Source organism: Taudactylus pleione, unplaced genomic scaffold (assembly GCF_031769625.1).
Source record: "Taudactylus pleione unplaced genomic scaffold, aTauple2 ptg000070l, whole genome shotgun sequence".
NCBI lineage: Eukaryota > Metazoa > Chordata > Amphibia > Anura > Myobatrachidae > Taudactylus > Taudactylus pleione.
In genome coordinates, this window is record NW_028284472.1 from 7635354 (window position 1) to 7652106 (window position 16753).

General features: G+C 47.6%; 1 protein-coding gene across 1 annotated transcript in view; it reads right to left on the reverse strand.

Moving 5' to 3' along the window:
* PKHD1 (PKHD1 ciliary IPT domain containing fibrocystin/polyductin) overlaps positions 1–16753 on the reverse strand; it is a 663908-nt gene that overhangs the window by 301450 nt on the left and 345705 nt on the right. The window contains 1 exon segment of the mRNA XM_088467197.1: positions 14686–14819. Coding sequence (XP_088323323.1) covers positions 14686–14819 — 134 coding nt within the window.

Consider the following 16753-nt stretch of genomic DNA (forward strand, 5'->3'; position numbering starts at 1 on the left):
TAAGGTTGCGGTGACCATTCCGCCAGTCACCGCAACCTTACTAATCGCCCCGTCCGAGCCCCGGGAGCTTCCTGCTGGTCACATGTGCAGGAAGCCAAGGGATCCTCCTCCCTGCACCTGGAAGAAGATTAGGAGGAGGAGGAGACGAAGGACCCAGGAGAAGCATGGACAGCAGGTGAGTGGGGGACAGCGCTGGGCGGCAAAGCGTCGGGTGCGGGGTCCGGTAAGAGGCCCATAGACTTCTATAGGGTAACACCAGGTTTTTCTGGCGTCACCCTCCATGCTGAAAAAAGGGTGGGCGGGGTTTAGTACATATGGAAATGCCGTAAAAACCCAGAAAATGGGGTTTTTACAGCATTTTTCCTTTAGTACATCCCACCCAAAATGGCTGCCTTCACTTTTTTAGGGTACTATGACTAAAATGGCACATGTGCTCACAAGGTCGAAAAAAATTAGATTTAGGGGTAAATTTACTAACAATCGAGTTTGATCGAGGTTGCAATCTCGGGTGAGTTTAGGCATTTTTTCAATTCGCAAATTTACTGAAAAACTCGGGTGAGATTGCAAACTCGAATAAACTCACCATCGGTAAAACTCGGAAGTACTTTTCATGAAAAAGATACAACTGGGGAATTTACTAATAAATGAGATTACAATCTCGGGTGTAATTGTAGCAAACTCGCAGCTAAATTGAAGTTTCAAATAGACCACCTCCTGATCTGCGAGTTTGACAGAAACATACACAGATCAGTATGATTTGTGTATGTTTCTTCATGCAAACACTATCTAAATGGTTAAAAAAAATGTAAAAGTGATGAAGGACCCCCCCCCCCCAAAAAAAAAAGTTTAACCAGCCCAGGACTGCTCAGCAAGTCCTGGTTCCTAAAAATATGTGGTAAAATACAAGTAGGGTTACCCCGTATTTTAGGAACCAGCACTGGGCTGTTGAGCGTGTCCTGGTTTTAAAAATAGGGGGGGAATTGTGTAGGGGTCCCCATATTTTTAAAACCAGCACCGGACTCAAATCCAGCCAATCTCCCCAATCTTGAAGCCCAGAGGTTCACCGGCATACTTATTTTAAAAAAGAAAGTCCCCTGTTTTAAATGATGTGGCCCCTGATTAGTTTGATCATCAGAATATCGACCTCACATTGAAGAAATCATTAAGAAGCCCAGAGATGAGGGAAGATCTGCCCCATTCTGGCTTCAATAACAATTAACTCCTGAGTCCCCTCATTTGTAAGAGGGGGTCCCCTGGTTAGTTACCAATCAGCCCATTTAATGAGCCTAGGAAAAAAGACTGTAGAATAAAGGATGCCATGGGGCCCAAAGTAAGGATGAGTCCATGGAGAGCTTGAAGAAAAGTCCAAAGTGTTGAACAAGCTTCCTGAAGGCATGACTAACGCGTTTTGTAGCTGAAAACTTCAACTTCATCCGCTCCATTGAACACCTGGACTTGATCATACAGAGCTGAATCATAGGAAGGAGACTTGAGATCATCACAAGTTTCATGCTAAGGAACTCCAGAAAACACACTGGGAACAGGGAACATCTGTCCAATTATGAAATCAAATTGTGACTGAGATCAGCCTATTTCAACTATTGACATTTTTATTTTTTTTGCACTGTTACAGGACTGTTTCCCTAACTAATGCTGCCCATCCATTACACGATGCGGGGACGACGGCATGATTACAACGCCGTCGTCTCCCGCGGGGTGAAGTGCATACACTGAACGTTCAGACGTTCAGTGTATGCAGATCAATCATCCCCGAACATGGCAACCTGATGCGGCCGTCAGGTTGACCGCCATGTTCGAGCGATGATTGATGTTAAAAACGACCAGCGGGCGCGCGCATCGCTGGTCGTTTTTAACCTTTTACTGCCCGATTACCAAGCGATGGAGCGATAACACAGTCGTTATCGCTCCCTCGCTAGGTTTAATTGCCTAGTGGATGGGCAGCATAAATCTACAGAACTTAAACTGTGATTTAATAAATCAATGAATGCATTGAGATTAAGGGAGAGCTATATGATATGTTGAGGATCCATAGTGATCTGTTTTTAAGATTTACTTATTTAAGTTCTCATAAGACAATTAATTTCTGTATCACTGTATAATTACTAGAAGTTTGGACCTGTAGCCATTGTGGCCTGTGCCGGTTATTTTCCCTTCGGTCTCTCCCTATTTCTCCTACAGTATATCTCCCCTTTATTTCTCTCTCTTTATACATATGGGAACCGTATGGAGAGGTTCCAATGCACCCACCCAAACACTAAACAGAGGATTAGCTGTATGAACCCCTCTGAGATGGACAGATCATGTGATCATAAATGCCGGGACCACCCTGAACTGACCTGTGCTTCCAGTGCGAGAGCCTGGATAAACAATGCTCAATAGCATCAACTCCAGTTTGGGATGCAGTCTACTACAAGGATCGGGAATCTTAGGGCCTGATTCAGACCCGGACGCTATTTGCGGCCGTTCGCTGGCTAAAAGGGGCCGGCTATTTAAATCATGCGCTCGCACTGCGTCGCGTAAAGCCGCCCACTAAGTAATAGCGAGCGGCCGCACTATGCGCTCGCACCTGTATAAAGACGCCCCTTTGCCACTCGCAACTCACGTCATCTCCGGCAGTTGTAGGATTAATTGGGAACATCGAGAGCTATCGGAGCTGCTCGCAGCGCTTGTGGTAGCCTTTTCCCTCCACAACACTGCGAGCAGTTCAGGCTAAAATACAACCCAGTCACCTGTGTAATGACGCTACTTTGCTAATTATGCACACCCATTAAACTCCGTTCTGACGGTCGGGTACGCCTGCGTTCGCACATCCACACCCTCATTTACAAGCACCTTCCCCTGTTACCACCCACAAACGGCACTATCTGTCACTCAAAATAGTGGCCCGACTGCGGGCTATGGGCGAGCACTTTCCCATTGCAATGACTGGTTTGAGCACGCGATTACGAATCATACGCATGCACAGATTGTGAAATATCGGTCAATGCGAGCGCAGCACAGCGTCCGGGTCTGAATCAGGCCCTTAGCCCCTGAACACGGACTGCTGTGTGGTGAGGATCACCTATTGTCCTGTTTAAGTAGCCCCGTGTCCATCTTAGCAGTAAGAGATGTTAGCGAGGAAGGGAGTGCGCTCCAGCACCCACTGCACATAACGAATCGGGCCAACATTCAGAATAACATTTTACATATATATTTTAATGAATAAATATATATAAACTTATCAAAACACTTTGTTGTAAGTGATTTTTTTTTCTTTTTTAATCAGCTTATTCTTATTTCTTTTAAGGGCGACAACCTTGGTTATTACAGCTACCGTCACCTGTTAAGTCGGTTAAAGTTTTAGATATTAAGCATCATCAAGGGGGAATTGTCTTCTATAGATGTGTCTACATACATCTATCCTCTGTGCGCTACAGGTCGCGCCACACATAACGCGGGAGCCCCATGTGACTCGGAAGCACATAACGTATTTTCGTGTGACTTTTTAACCTTCGAATGTGTCTTACTCGCATAGTGATGTGAATAGATAGCACAAGCAGCTTCTGCTGATTAAAATGATATGCAGCATGCCTATGTTCTGTGTGCCAATGTGGGTGTATCTGCATGCGAAATGCTACGTTACAGTGTTACAGCCGCTGACACTGTAGCATTTCACATACAGATACACCCGCAGTCGCTCACAGAACATAGGCATGCTGCATATCATTTTAATCAGCAGAAGGGCTTTTTAGTGCGCAAGGAGGCTAGATGTACTGTATGTGGACACATCTGTATAACTCTCATGGAAAGCGCTCATCTGCCGCAAGAAGGACGGAAGATGATGCATATCGGATCACCAAGCCCCGTGCACCTGAATAATCTGTGACTGGTCACTGTTCTCTGCCATGGTATGTACTTATTGATGTGATCGCTATAACCCACTTAATGAAGTAATGGGGCCATGCGTCAGCAATCACAAAAAAAATGATTGACAGATTCAGTTTTTTTCCCCCTGATTTAACGATTCCCCAATCCACCAATAAGCGCCCATACAGTACATTGCTGATATTTGTCAGTGATTTGCAGATCTTTTTCATCCAAAGATCTGATCTGTGAATCATGAAAGTGCCCATTTTGCAAGTAAAATACTAGTAGCAGTCTGCAAATCGGCTGATTGTTACCATGCACTAGCAATCTACAGAACCCCAATTGGTCGGTGGAATCCAACATGTTGGACAACCTGACTCACCTACTCAAATCACTGTTTAGTAGGGATGTGCACCGACCCCCGTGTTTTAGTTTTGGTTTTGGATCTGTATCTCCTTCCAGGTTTTGGATCCGGATTTGGTTTTGCACAACCACCCTCGAGTGTTTTGGTTTTGGTTTTGGAACTGGATTTTTTAAAATAAAAAATAGATAAAACGTTTTAAAAACAGCTAAAATCCTGTAATTTATGCAATCCAAAACCCGAAAATTCAGATTTAAAATCCGAATTCCGAACCGCAAAAAGATCACAATCGTGACCCGGATTTACCCGGATATCTTCAGGAGATGAGAACCGTGACTTGGCTTTACCCAGATTCACGAAATTCGGGTGGATTCGGATTTCCGGAGAACCGAACCACACATCTCTACTGTTTAGCCGGAATCAGCAGTCGGTGAGCCCAATACATTGCCAATATTGTACACAACTGTCTGCAAAACGCAGAATTGCCCTAATTGATTGCTGCTGTATGGATCCCATAACTGACATCAGCAAAGCCCAGTCATCTCCTTTGTAATATGTCGCCCCGTGCCATCTTCTGGGTGGCAGGTAGAGATAGCTGCCTAGTAGAATAGCCCTGTGTTTCTCCACATAATCTGCCTCTGACATATATGGTGGAGTTAAAAATTGAGGAAGGCAGTGGGAAATTAGAAGGTTTGCCAGATGGTGTCATCTCCTCAGCAACAATGGGCGGTGAATCCAAGGAACACATGTCCTGTCACTGTGGCCAACAGCAAGCATGATGTCTGATGACTGCTACGACCTGGTGGAAGACCTCACCGTGAGGGTGGAAGAATGTATCATGAAGCCAAGGATGGCCAGGGGCAGAGGTAACCATGCAGTACTATCAATCACCATGTCACATTTCAAATTCATGAAAGACCCGGTCGCAGGGATGGCTCTTGGCATTGACTAGTCTGGCACCTAAATTGAGTGCCAATACAACACAACATCATGTAACGGTGCCTCAGATTATGGGCCTAATTCTGGGTCGCACACAACCTGCGCACACTGCCAATGTTATTATTATAATCCTTTAATTATGTGGCGCCACAAGGGTTCTGCAGCGCCTTACAAAGTACATAAACAATTGAGCAGAACAAGAGACCAGTGACTCACAGTATAAGACAACGCAGGACAAGTACATGGTATATAAACATTGCTGCAACAGCGGTCATAATGCTAAAATAAGTAGCACAGTGGCAGAAGTCCAGGGTTAGGTTCTGTAAGTAATAGTAAAGGAAGGAAAACCACATGGGGAAGAGGTCCCTGCTCGTGAAAGCTTCCATTCTAGATGGTGGGGTAGACAGACAGGGGTGACACAAATGGGGTAGATAGTGAGCATGAGACAGAGTATTAGGATGAGAGATGGAAGGCTTTGATGAAGTAGTGACTCTTGAGAGCCCGTTTGAAGTTTGGCAGAGAGGGGAAGAGTCTGACAGGGAGAGGTAGAAAGTTCCAGAGGTAAGGATACAGCATGGAGCAGGGAGAGGTGGTTGAGGGATGAAGTAATCAGTTAGCAGGAGAGGCGGCATTTATTAGTGGATCAAAGAAGGCGGACAGGAGTGTAAAGGCAGATGAGATCAGAGATGTAACTGGGAGAGGAATGGGTGAGGGCTTTGTAGGTGAGTGTGAGAACCTTGAATTGGGACCTGAAAGGGAAGGGGAGTCAGTGTAGGGCTTGTAGGAGGGGTAGGCAGATGTAGAATGTTTGGAGAGGAAGATGAGCCAAGCAGCAGCACTGAGGACAGATTAGAGTGGAGAGAGGTGGGAGTCAGGGAGGCCAGATAAGAAGAGGTTACAATAGTCCAATCTGGAGATAACATGTGAGTGTATGAGGGTTTTAGTAGCATCCAGGGTGAGAAAGGGTCTGGCCCTGGAAATATTTTTGAGAGGGAAATGGCAGGACTGTGAAAGGAACTGAACGTATGGCAAGAAGGTGAGGGATGTTCACATAGTTGATCGATTATTTGCAACTGTGCATGGGTGAAAAGGTCTGAAAATCTCTATGATGCATGTATTACACAAACGTGCCTTTGTGATCGGTTCAGACAATGGGCGGGATGTACTAAGGATCGCTTCTGCGATGCGGTACATCCCGCCTCTGGGTACATACCACCGTTGATTATCGCGGTATGTACCTAGAAATGCACTTTACATCGCAAAGGACAGCTCTTCCGATAAGAGCTGTCCTTTGCGATGCCCCTGGACAGAGGGACTTCTGGATTTAACGCCCACAAGTCCTTCTGGCGTCCTTCTGCTCATGCACAGAAGCCTGCCGGCAGCGGGGGGTGATGGGAGGGATCCGATCGGATCCCTCTCAGTGTAAGCATCTGGTAAAAAGCCCATAGGCTTCTATTGGGTAACGCCACCTGAGTCTTGTGATATGCCACTTATTATGCGTCATGTGACTGTGCCTCTAATTAGGAGTCATGTGACTGTGCCTCTTTTTAGGAGTAATTTTACTGTTCCTCCTATTAGGGGTCATGTGACTGTGTCTCCGATTAGAAGTCATGTGACTGAGCCTCTGAATAGGAGTCATGTGACTGTGGGCCTTATTCAGCAAGGAACGCAGTTCCTTATATACACGCAATCGGTCAATTAATTTGCACTGCGCATGCGTACGTATAGCAGTGCATGTGCGCGAGCCAGACGAATGCTATCGGAGCTGCAGAGGCTACGCAAACCCATGGCAGAGTGATTGACAGGAAGCGCAGTTTGTGGGTGGGGAGGGGGTCGGCAGAACGTAGGCGTGCCAGTGCGTTTCAATGCCGTTGCAGGGGCATGCATAGATTATCCACTGCGATACCAGATGCCACCTGAGGTCTCATAGCGTGCGCTGCAGTAAGCAATTCCTGAGTTAGGTCTGGGCTTCATTAACTGTTCGATGTTACTCGATGTTATCAATGGTTTCTCTATGTTGGCCAAGTATACGGATGTGAAAGTGGAAGTGGGCGCCCTTATGTTAGGCTGCGATCGCAATGCGAATGCAAATATTTACATACCACCGCTGATATTAGCAACTGCGTTGCGTGTTTATAAGCAGAATAGCGATCCGTAGTGAATCAGGCTCTGTGTCTCCAATTAGAAGCCAAACAAACCCTTCCAGTATCTTTACTGCACCCACCAAGGAGACAAAATAAAGTATTGATTTCCAAACTGCCATTCATTTCAATATTGTGCTACTGTACACTATGGACCTGATTCAGACCCGCTCGCTAAGGCGCGATCGCTCGCTCTGAGCGATTTTCGCCCATCTGTGCATTCGTATAATTCGCAGTGCGCATGCGCAAGTCATTCGTTGCGATCTGATTTTGGTTGCTCGTAAGCCACTATCAGGTCGCTGCTTTGAGTGACAGATAGCGCCGTTTGTGAGAGGTAACAGGGGAAGGTGCTTGTGAACGGGGGAGTGGATGTGCGAACACAGGTGTGCCTGGCCGCCAAAACGCCGTTTAAAGGGCGTGCATAATTAGCAAAGTAGTATCATTGTACACGTCACCTGCATGTATTGCAGCCAGCGTTGATCGCTGTGCTTGCGGCAGGCTAAGGCATCCCCAAAGGCTGCGAGCATCTCCGATGGCTCTCGATGGTCCCGATTAATCCTTCATTTCCTGGAGATGACGTGTGTTGCGAGTGGCAAGGGGGCGTCTACAGACATTTGCGAGCGCACTTTGCCGTAGCTCGCTAAAACATAGTGGGCGTCCTTACGTGACGCAGTGCGAGCGCTTAATTTAAATATCCGGCCCCTTTTTGCCAGCGAGCGATCGCATCTTGCGAGCGGGTCCGAATGAGCTCCTATATTTTATCACAAAGAGAACAATTAGGCTCCTTGCTTCCCTATTCGCTTTGTGCTTGTAAATCAATATATTTATTAATATTGATATTTAAATGTGAAATGAGATAATGTAAGACTATCCACGCCATGACTAACTAACAAGATACAGGGGATATTGCCTGGCAGCCACAAGGTTAAAGCAAGGCGAAGCTTTCTGGTTGATTGCCTACATAGCCCTTGGTTAGTAGATAAGAGGGAATCCTTAAACTGCTGTTCAGAAGGTATATAAGCTCACCAAACTTTGTCATTTACACGGTCTGTTTCCACATCAGCGCTCGTGCTTTAGGCAGGAGCGTACTCCAAAATTACCTTATGCCATTTTCCAAATTGCACTTCTACTTGAGGTCTGTACTTTGTACCAGTCTCGTCATTAAATCAGCTCATTCATACCGGCGTACACCTTCATATTGATGGAGGCTCAGGCACGTAGAGAATTTGTGTAGAAATCAATTTAGCTCCTGATTTCAATGCATTTTAGAGCTTTATGCATGTTAAATTTTAGGTGAACATTACTAATCTATAAATGCCTGGGGAAAACGACAGGAGCATCACACCTCACCTGAGCAAACTTCAATATCACATAGCTAGATACACGTATTCCTACAGTATATAGGAATATAAGGGCTATATTTACTAAAGTGCAGGTTTTTAGAAGTGAAGATGTTGCCCGTAGCAACTAGATTCTACTTAACATTTACCTAGCACCTTCTAGAAGGTAATAGCTAGAATCTGATTGGTTGCTATGGGCAACATCTCCACTGCAAAAAAATAAAAAATCCCCGCACTTTAGTAAATATACCTTTAAGACTCTAATATGTAGCTCTGCACAGCACTAGAAATTGTTCACATCCCACTGGAGTTTGGGCCTGATTCAGACCCGCTCGCAAGCGCTATGCGCTCGCAAGCGGGTCGATGGTTGTTCATTGAGCAAGCACGGCGTGTGCGATGCGCAAGCCCCGTAGCGAGAGAGAAATTCTCTCGCTTCGGGGCTCGCTACAAACGGGCGGCTGTCGATGTTGATCGACAGCTCGCCCCATTTTGTAGGCAGGGCGGGGGGCTGGCTGGACAAACGGAGGCGTTCCTGAAGGAACACCTGCCGTTTGTGGGCGGCCCTACTGACATCACTCGTGATGTCAGTAGTGAGTTTCCGGCTCTTAGAGCCGGAAGCTCACTGGGGCTTGCAGAAGACGAGACCCTACCATAACGGTCTCGTCGCAAGCCCGATGGTCGTGACCATCACCTGGCCGCTCGCAAAAGCTGTGGGTGGTCACCCTCAGCTTAGCGAGCGGCCAGAAGGACAGTTTTTTTGTTTTTTTTAAAAAGCGGGCGTTCTGATTCAGAGCAAGCGCTCACTTTTTGCGAGCGGCTCTGAATCAGGCCCTTTGTGCAAGATGGCAATTTATTTTATTTAATTGAACAACGCTGACTTATTATAAACCTGCATTAATACAATGGGGGGGGTTGCAGTACAATTACCAAGACACAAGACACCACGTTTAGAGGGAAAAACCGTACCTGCCAATGGGCTGGCACAAGCTTTGATGGTGCAACCCATTGTGCATCTTAAGGCACACCGAGATGGACTAGCGCAGCATGAAGACGGGCGTCTCGGTGTCATCAGAATCGGCTGTGGCATTAACATAAAAAGGCAGCTGTGGCACATGACGCAGCAGCAACCGTGTCTACATCCACCTATAAATCAGTTCAACAGTATATGAAGAAAATCTTAAATTAAAAGTCTGTATGAAAATATGGGTCGCCGTAAAAAGTTCTGTGTCACGGTACTTTACGTGGGCGTGGCCAATCAGGAATGTGGGCATGGTCAATCAGGAATGTGGGTGTGGCCAATCAGGAAAGGGGCCATGCTCTAACATACATATTAAGCCTCCATGGAGATGCAATCCAGGAAGGGGTGTGGTCACACAATGTTGAGGCATGGTTATGCCTACTTGACTGGCCTAGACCCAAGTTCATTGAATCCTCCCATTTTGGCACCTCTGGTCATAACTGTGTGGTGTAGTTCATGTCTACCAATAGTGGAGAGGTCCTTGAATCTGTCATGTAATGCTGCGGCACCCCGGGTGATACAGATTGTCTCTGATCGCTCGCTGCATGCTGTGCTCGGTGACGGAGAGTAGGCAGGGGTTGCTCCCTGGCTGCACAGATTGTGTATGTCCATTTGCGTAATTGTGCAATGCCTCCAGTAGTGCCCCTTTTACAGTGCCCCCAGTAGTGGTCCCCCTATGTAGTGCCCTCAGTAGTGCCCCTTATACAGTGCCCGCAGTAGTGCCCCTTTTACAGTGCCCCCAGTAGTGGTCCCCTCTATGCAGTGCCCCCAGTAGTGGTTCCCTTATGCAGTGTCCCTAGTATTAGTCCCCCCCATGCAGTGGACCCAGTAGTGCCCCTTATATAGTGTCCCCGGTAGAAGTCCCCCCTATGCAGTGCCCCTAGTAGTGTTCCTTATATAGTGCCCCCAGTAGTAGTCCCCCCTATGTAGTGCCTTCAGTAATGGTCCCCGCTATGTAGTGGCCCCAGTAGTACCCCTTAAATAGTGCCCCCAGTAGTGGTCCCCCCTATGCAGTGCCCCCAGTAGTGCCCCTTATATAGTGCCCCCAGTAGTGGTTCCCTCTATGAAGTGCCCCTTATATAGTGCCCCCAGTAGTAGAAGTGCCCCTTATATAGTGCCCCCTATTCAGTGCCCTTTACATAAATAGGACAAAGACACACACAAAAAAAACCCAACAACATTTACCTGAATCCCTTTGCCCGCCGCTGTCCGCTCCTCTGTCTTCCAGACCCGCTCTGTGCTCTGCACTATGGGAGAGGCGCCATGACGTCTCTACCATCACCCACTGCGGTAGCCGGAAGACGGAGCTCATGAGTGAGCTCCAGCCCGGCTCCCTCCATGGATGCACACACACAACTCTAAACACCAGCCAATGAGAGTCTGTCTGACTCTCATTGGCTGCTAAAACAAACACACAACTGCCGGGTAGTACGAGTGTCATAATTGGTGCCGGCGGTGGTGGGTTTGTTACTGTGTAGTGCGGAACGCACTCACTGCGGTCCGCACTACACTTACTGAAACCGCCACTGATCGGTGGGCGGGGGGGTTTCTGGGTATTTAGAAACCCCCCCTGCATGAGCACCTTGTAATGGCAGGTTTCCCCGGGTAAGAACCTTCTGTTTGCTACATAGAGGGGCAGTACACTTTAAGGTTAAAGCTAATGTTGTTTTGAGTTTTATTGGAGCATAGTCTAGAGTTGGCAGTCATCAAGCTACAGTTTAAAACAGATGTAGTTCCATCAGTAAAACGTTATAGGGCCATTGGGAAGGCTAACAACTTTTAGCCTGCGGAAAGCACAATTAGATGGCTCAGGCTCTTCTAGCAGAATGCTGCAGTGGATTATATATATCTAAATTATTATAATCAGACACAACACAGCCCTATACAACCAGAATTCAATACAACCAGTTATACATTTATCCCATACAGAGATGATTCTAAAGACCTATATACAACAAATAGAGCATTCTAGTGACCTCTAAGCAATACAGAGAGCCTTCTAATTTAATCCATACAATAGGCTGAAGGCACTTGAATGCTCTCTGCTGCTCTTTGCTAAATAGAAAGCATTCAATTGCCCTCACTACAATACAGAGAGCATACCATTGACCTCTAAACAATACAGGGAACATTCTAGTTGCCTCTATGTATTAAATACAACATTTCACTGACCAATGCAATATAAGATAGCATACCAGTGGCCTTGAAACAATACAGAGAGCATTCCAGCAGCACCCCCCTTCCCCTCAGCCGCACATCTTACCTTGTGCCGACAAGCGGATCCCTCCACCCCAGTGGTGCCACCTTCCCAGAGATATCTGGGAAAATGGTGCATGATCACAAGAGAGCAAGGCTCTGGCAGAGTGCAAGAGTCTTTGGACCTCAATCAGACCCGCTCGCAAGCGCTGAGCATTCGCAAGAGGGTTGATGTGTAGGCCCTATGCGCGTGCTGCGGCCGCACTGCGCATGCGCAAGCCCCGGAGTGAGAGAGAAATTCTCTCGCTCCGGAGCTCACTACAAAAGGGGCGGCTGTCGATGTTGATCGACAGCTTGCCCCGTTTTGTAGACGTGGCGGGGGGGTGGTTTCATAAACGGAGGCGTTCCTTAAAGAACGCCTGCCGTTTTGTGGGCGGCCGCGCTGACATCAGCAGTGATGTAAGTGGGGAGCTTCCTGCTCGATCAGAGCAGAAAGCTCCCTGGGGCTTGCGGTTGCCGAGACCCAACCTTAGGGTCTCGTCGCAAGCCGCGATGGTCTTGACCATCGCGACCATCAACCTGGTCGGTCGCTAAAGCTGTGGGTGGTAATCCATAGCTTAGCTAGCGACCAGGAGGCTGCACTTCAAAATACAAGCGGCCGCCCACATTCAGAGCGACTGTTAACATTTTGCGAGCGCCTCTGAATGAGGGCCTTTGCTTTCATTGCACGGCGCCATCTTTCCGAAGATGTTACTGTAAAGATTGAGTTGCAGAGGAGAAGGGACCTGCTTGCCGTCCCAAAGTAAGTATATTCTGGGAGCAAGGTAAGCAGTGCGGGGTCCACCTGGACCCAGGGACCCGTGTGCACGCCCTGCCCCCATTATAAATACCCCAAAACTCCTGCCCCTATTGGCTGGATGTTTCTCAGTAGTCCTGCACCCATGGGCCAACATGGGTCAAGAGAGGGCAAACCTTTCCTCATCAGCAAAGAAGGTGAACTTAATAAAGCTCACGAAGGGCCCTATTTACTACAATCCGCATTGTGAATTCAGGCAATATCACAGGGATTTATTAAAAATCCCTTGCAGGCACAGATCTTGTGATAAAGCTCTGACTCTGCGAATCCCCGCAGCCTTATCACTGTAATTTTTTTTGGAAAAATAAAAAATAGAGTGACGAGTTGCCCGCGCATGCGCCGACCTGCCACCACTACACCCCCAGCGACTGCCCCCCCCCCTGAGCAGAACCGCCATTGCTGATTTGCTGCCGGTCTGAGAGCTGTGATTGCCTCGCGACCGCAGGGCTGTCTCTCAATGACTGCAGTTGGCGGGCCGGCACCAAATCAACATCGCTAACACCTGGGCCCCCCCTCGATGGCCCTGACTGGACCGGCCCACCTTGTGTGCGTGACTGAGTACAGGGAGAGCAGCGGGCCACAGAGGCAGCTCGGGCACCATAGCAGCCACACCGCTTTCACCCACGGTAGTTACGCCACTGTTTGCATGCATGCTAGCAAACAGTGGGGTCCGTTTAAGGATCAATGGAGTGGGGTTATATAGGCGAGTCATCAATGCTGCAGGTGTACTTCAGGGTCCAGTCTTCAACCCGGGCAACACTGGGTATCCCAGCTAGTTGAAAATATCACTGTGATTTAGGAGCTGATTCAGAGATGTACACTAACACGATGGTTAGCGCACATCTCTGATTGTAACTGCGCAGGGCCCGATCCCGCATGCAAAGTTTATGGACGTTTTTCCAAAACGGAGGTGTGTTGCCGCCGTCGGGGAGGAGGGAGAGGCCAGGATCTTCGTCGGCTGGAACCGCCGGCTTGAGTGACCCCCATGACCAGCAGAGTACCATGCAGATAATCTGATGCTGCGTCCACGGAAGCCGCTCGGATCGGTAATGCACGCAGGAGGCATGACGCCTCTTCCTGCATTACTGTATTAGTGCAACTTTTGCATACCTGACCAATACACTGTATAGTTCTTAAGCTTTATACACTGTTTGTGTGCCTAGAAAAGGCTTTTCATTTTATGAATTTCTACCATGTAGCCCTTTAGATACTGTCGTTCTTGTCCTTTTCTTTGCTGTTTTATGAGGTTTTGGAAAACATTATAAATTAATGAAAATCCTTATTTAAGAAGATGGAGACTGAGGGCCTGATTCAGACCCGTTCGCTATCTGCGTATGCTCGCTAGATGCGTATGCAAATTTTTGAAAGTGACGCCGCGGGAAGCGATCGCTCGCCAAGGCATGAGCATGCCCACCATGTCTTAGCAAGCGGCCACTTTGTGTATACGTACGCCCAATTGCACAGGCAGAGCCGCCCACCAGCAACACGTCATCTCAAGGAAGTGTATTAAAACATTGGTACATCGAGCACCATCGAATGGAAACGCAGAGCTTGAGGTAGCATTACCCTACCGCAAGCACTGCGAGAAATCAGTGTAAAAAAATAGCAAGTGACGTGTACTTTGACGCTGCCTGTTAATTATACACGCCTCTAAAATGGCGTTGAAACACCCAGACACGCCTGCGTTTGCATCTCCAACCCCCCGTTATTAGTGTCCTGCCCCTATTACCACCCACAAACGGCCTCTCCTGTCACTCATTACCCTGGGCTGCCTTTGCTGGGCGAGTGAGAGGGTTGCGATCGCAGTGTGTAGTTCGCGCACGCGGAGAAAGAAGCGTGCGCATACGCAGAACATCAGTCCGCTTGCGAGCACACAGCGCGAGTGAGCGGCTCTGAATCAGGCCCTGAGTATTTACTGATTCCACATAATGGGGGTTAAATACATCTTTTTGGAAGTGCCCTCTTACCTCTATGGCACTAGACGGTGATCTGATGTAAACAGCGGTGGGCGCCAACGTTTCAATGTTCGAGAGGCCAGTGGTTCCTGAAATCCTTATAAACAGATTGCGTTTAATCTCAATGTGGGTTTCAGACTGCTCTCCTGTAGACAAAGCATATATAAGAATGCTTAATAACACATTACAGTATTAGATTATGTACACCTTTCATTTAACAGCAATTTTCCCTGCAACCTTATCTGTATTTGGTGGTGGCGTAAGATGGCTTTTATAGAGCCAGAAACATCCATACAGTACAGTGGCTCCCAAACTTTTTTGAATCATGGCGCTCTAGAGTGTCAGCAGTGTTTTTTTCAGGGCACCCCTGGGCCAAAAATGTATTATTGAGAAATTCTGCACAAATATTTGAATGAAGTAAGTTATGCTTACCTGTCATTCTTAAGGGGCACATCCACCAGACGATCTACTCCCTGTCCAATCTCTAAACGATTTTCCCTTGATTTTTTCCCTTGAAATTTTATCTTTCAGTCTGAACGATTTGCAAACTATCTTTAATAGATCAAGCGAAATTGACCTACATGTTCAGTCGACTGACGAGACGATCGAACGACCAGCGGGAGTGCGCATCGTTGATCGTTAACGACCAAAGACTGCACGATTTATAAACGATTTTTAACCGATTGAACGATAACGACGTCATTATCGTTCAATCGCCTGCTAAAATCGTGTAGTGGATGCCCCCCTTTAGGGTCTGTTGTGTGGTGGCGATTGGTGGACAAGGTTGTGATTCAAGGGTTTGTCCACATATTCTATAAATGGCGGCCACCAGCACTGGTTATGCCTATCACATGGACCATTTGATTTGATTCAGCGGCCGCTTCCATGGTAGTGTCTGCTCCATTATAGTGAATGGACCATAAAGGCAATGGGCGGGATGTACTAAAGGAAAAATGTGTTAAAACCCCCGTTTTCAGGATTTTTACAGCATTTTGATATGTACTAAGCTCCGGCCGCCCTATTTATGGTGCTTATGGGCTTCTTAACACATCTGCACCTGCCGCTTCGCAACTGTCCTGCAGACGCCCAGCACTGGCCTCCACTCACCTCAGTCTTCTGGTCACCAGCCCGTGCTCCTCCTGGGTCATCCGGCCACCTTCTCCTCCTAATCTTCTTCCGGGTGCAGGGAGGAGGAGGAGGAGCCCGGGACTTCCTGCACAGGTCACCAGCGTGAAGCTCCCGGGGCTCGGAGGGGGTGGATACCCATGGAGACCCCCTCACCGGGCGTTGGCTGCTTCGCAAAGGGCAGCTCTTATCGCAAAAGCTGTCCTTTACAATACTAATAGCGTATGTTAGTACATATGCGATTAGTCATTTTACGAAGACTGGCGGGATGTACACCGCAAGGTTAGTACATCCCGCCCAATGACCTTAGGTCTTTTCAGGTGGCAGCTGCCCGCTGCCTGCCCATTGGCTCGCAATTTTTTTTTTTATTACCAAGACCTTGGACTTGACTGGATGTAGGTAAGTAAGTAGTGTGAGTGTGGTTTATTTTGTATTTATTTTTATTTCACAGTGGGGATACAGGTGCCAAAGGACAGGCTGGCTGCTACCTGTAGTTCACTCTGAAGAACAATATTATTCCATAAATGAACCCAGTACCTTTGCACAAACCGCCAGGGCTGGTTAATACTCAAGAGGGGGGACCCCTTTTTTTGGGGCTCCATAATGCTTTGGCAAGAATACCCCACGCTGTGTGTCCTCCTGCTGTGCCATTACCACTATGGCTGGTTCAGCCCGGTGCTGGTAAAAGAAAAATAGGGTGTACCCCACACTCGTTTTTCCCCAGATTTTCCAGGACCAGGCCAGGCTAAAAGGTCCAGGGCTGGAAATTAATTTAGGGGGGACCCCAAAATGCATGCTTCTCCCAAACTCGCCTGACTCAGGCAGGTCTATTGTTTGGGGGGGCTTTTAAAGTCAGATTGGAAATCAAATTTAAACCGATATCCAAGCCAACTGTTAGTGAATGAGGAGATCCTGTAACCTTTTATTGGAAAGTACCGATGTTTGGTCAGTTATC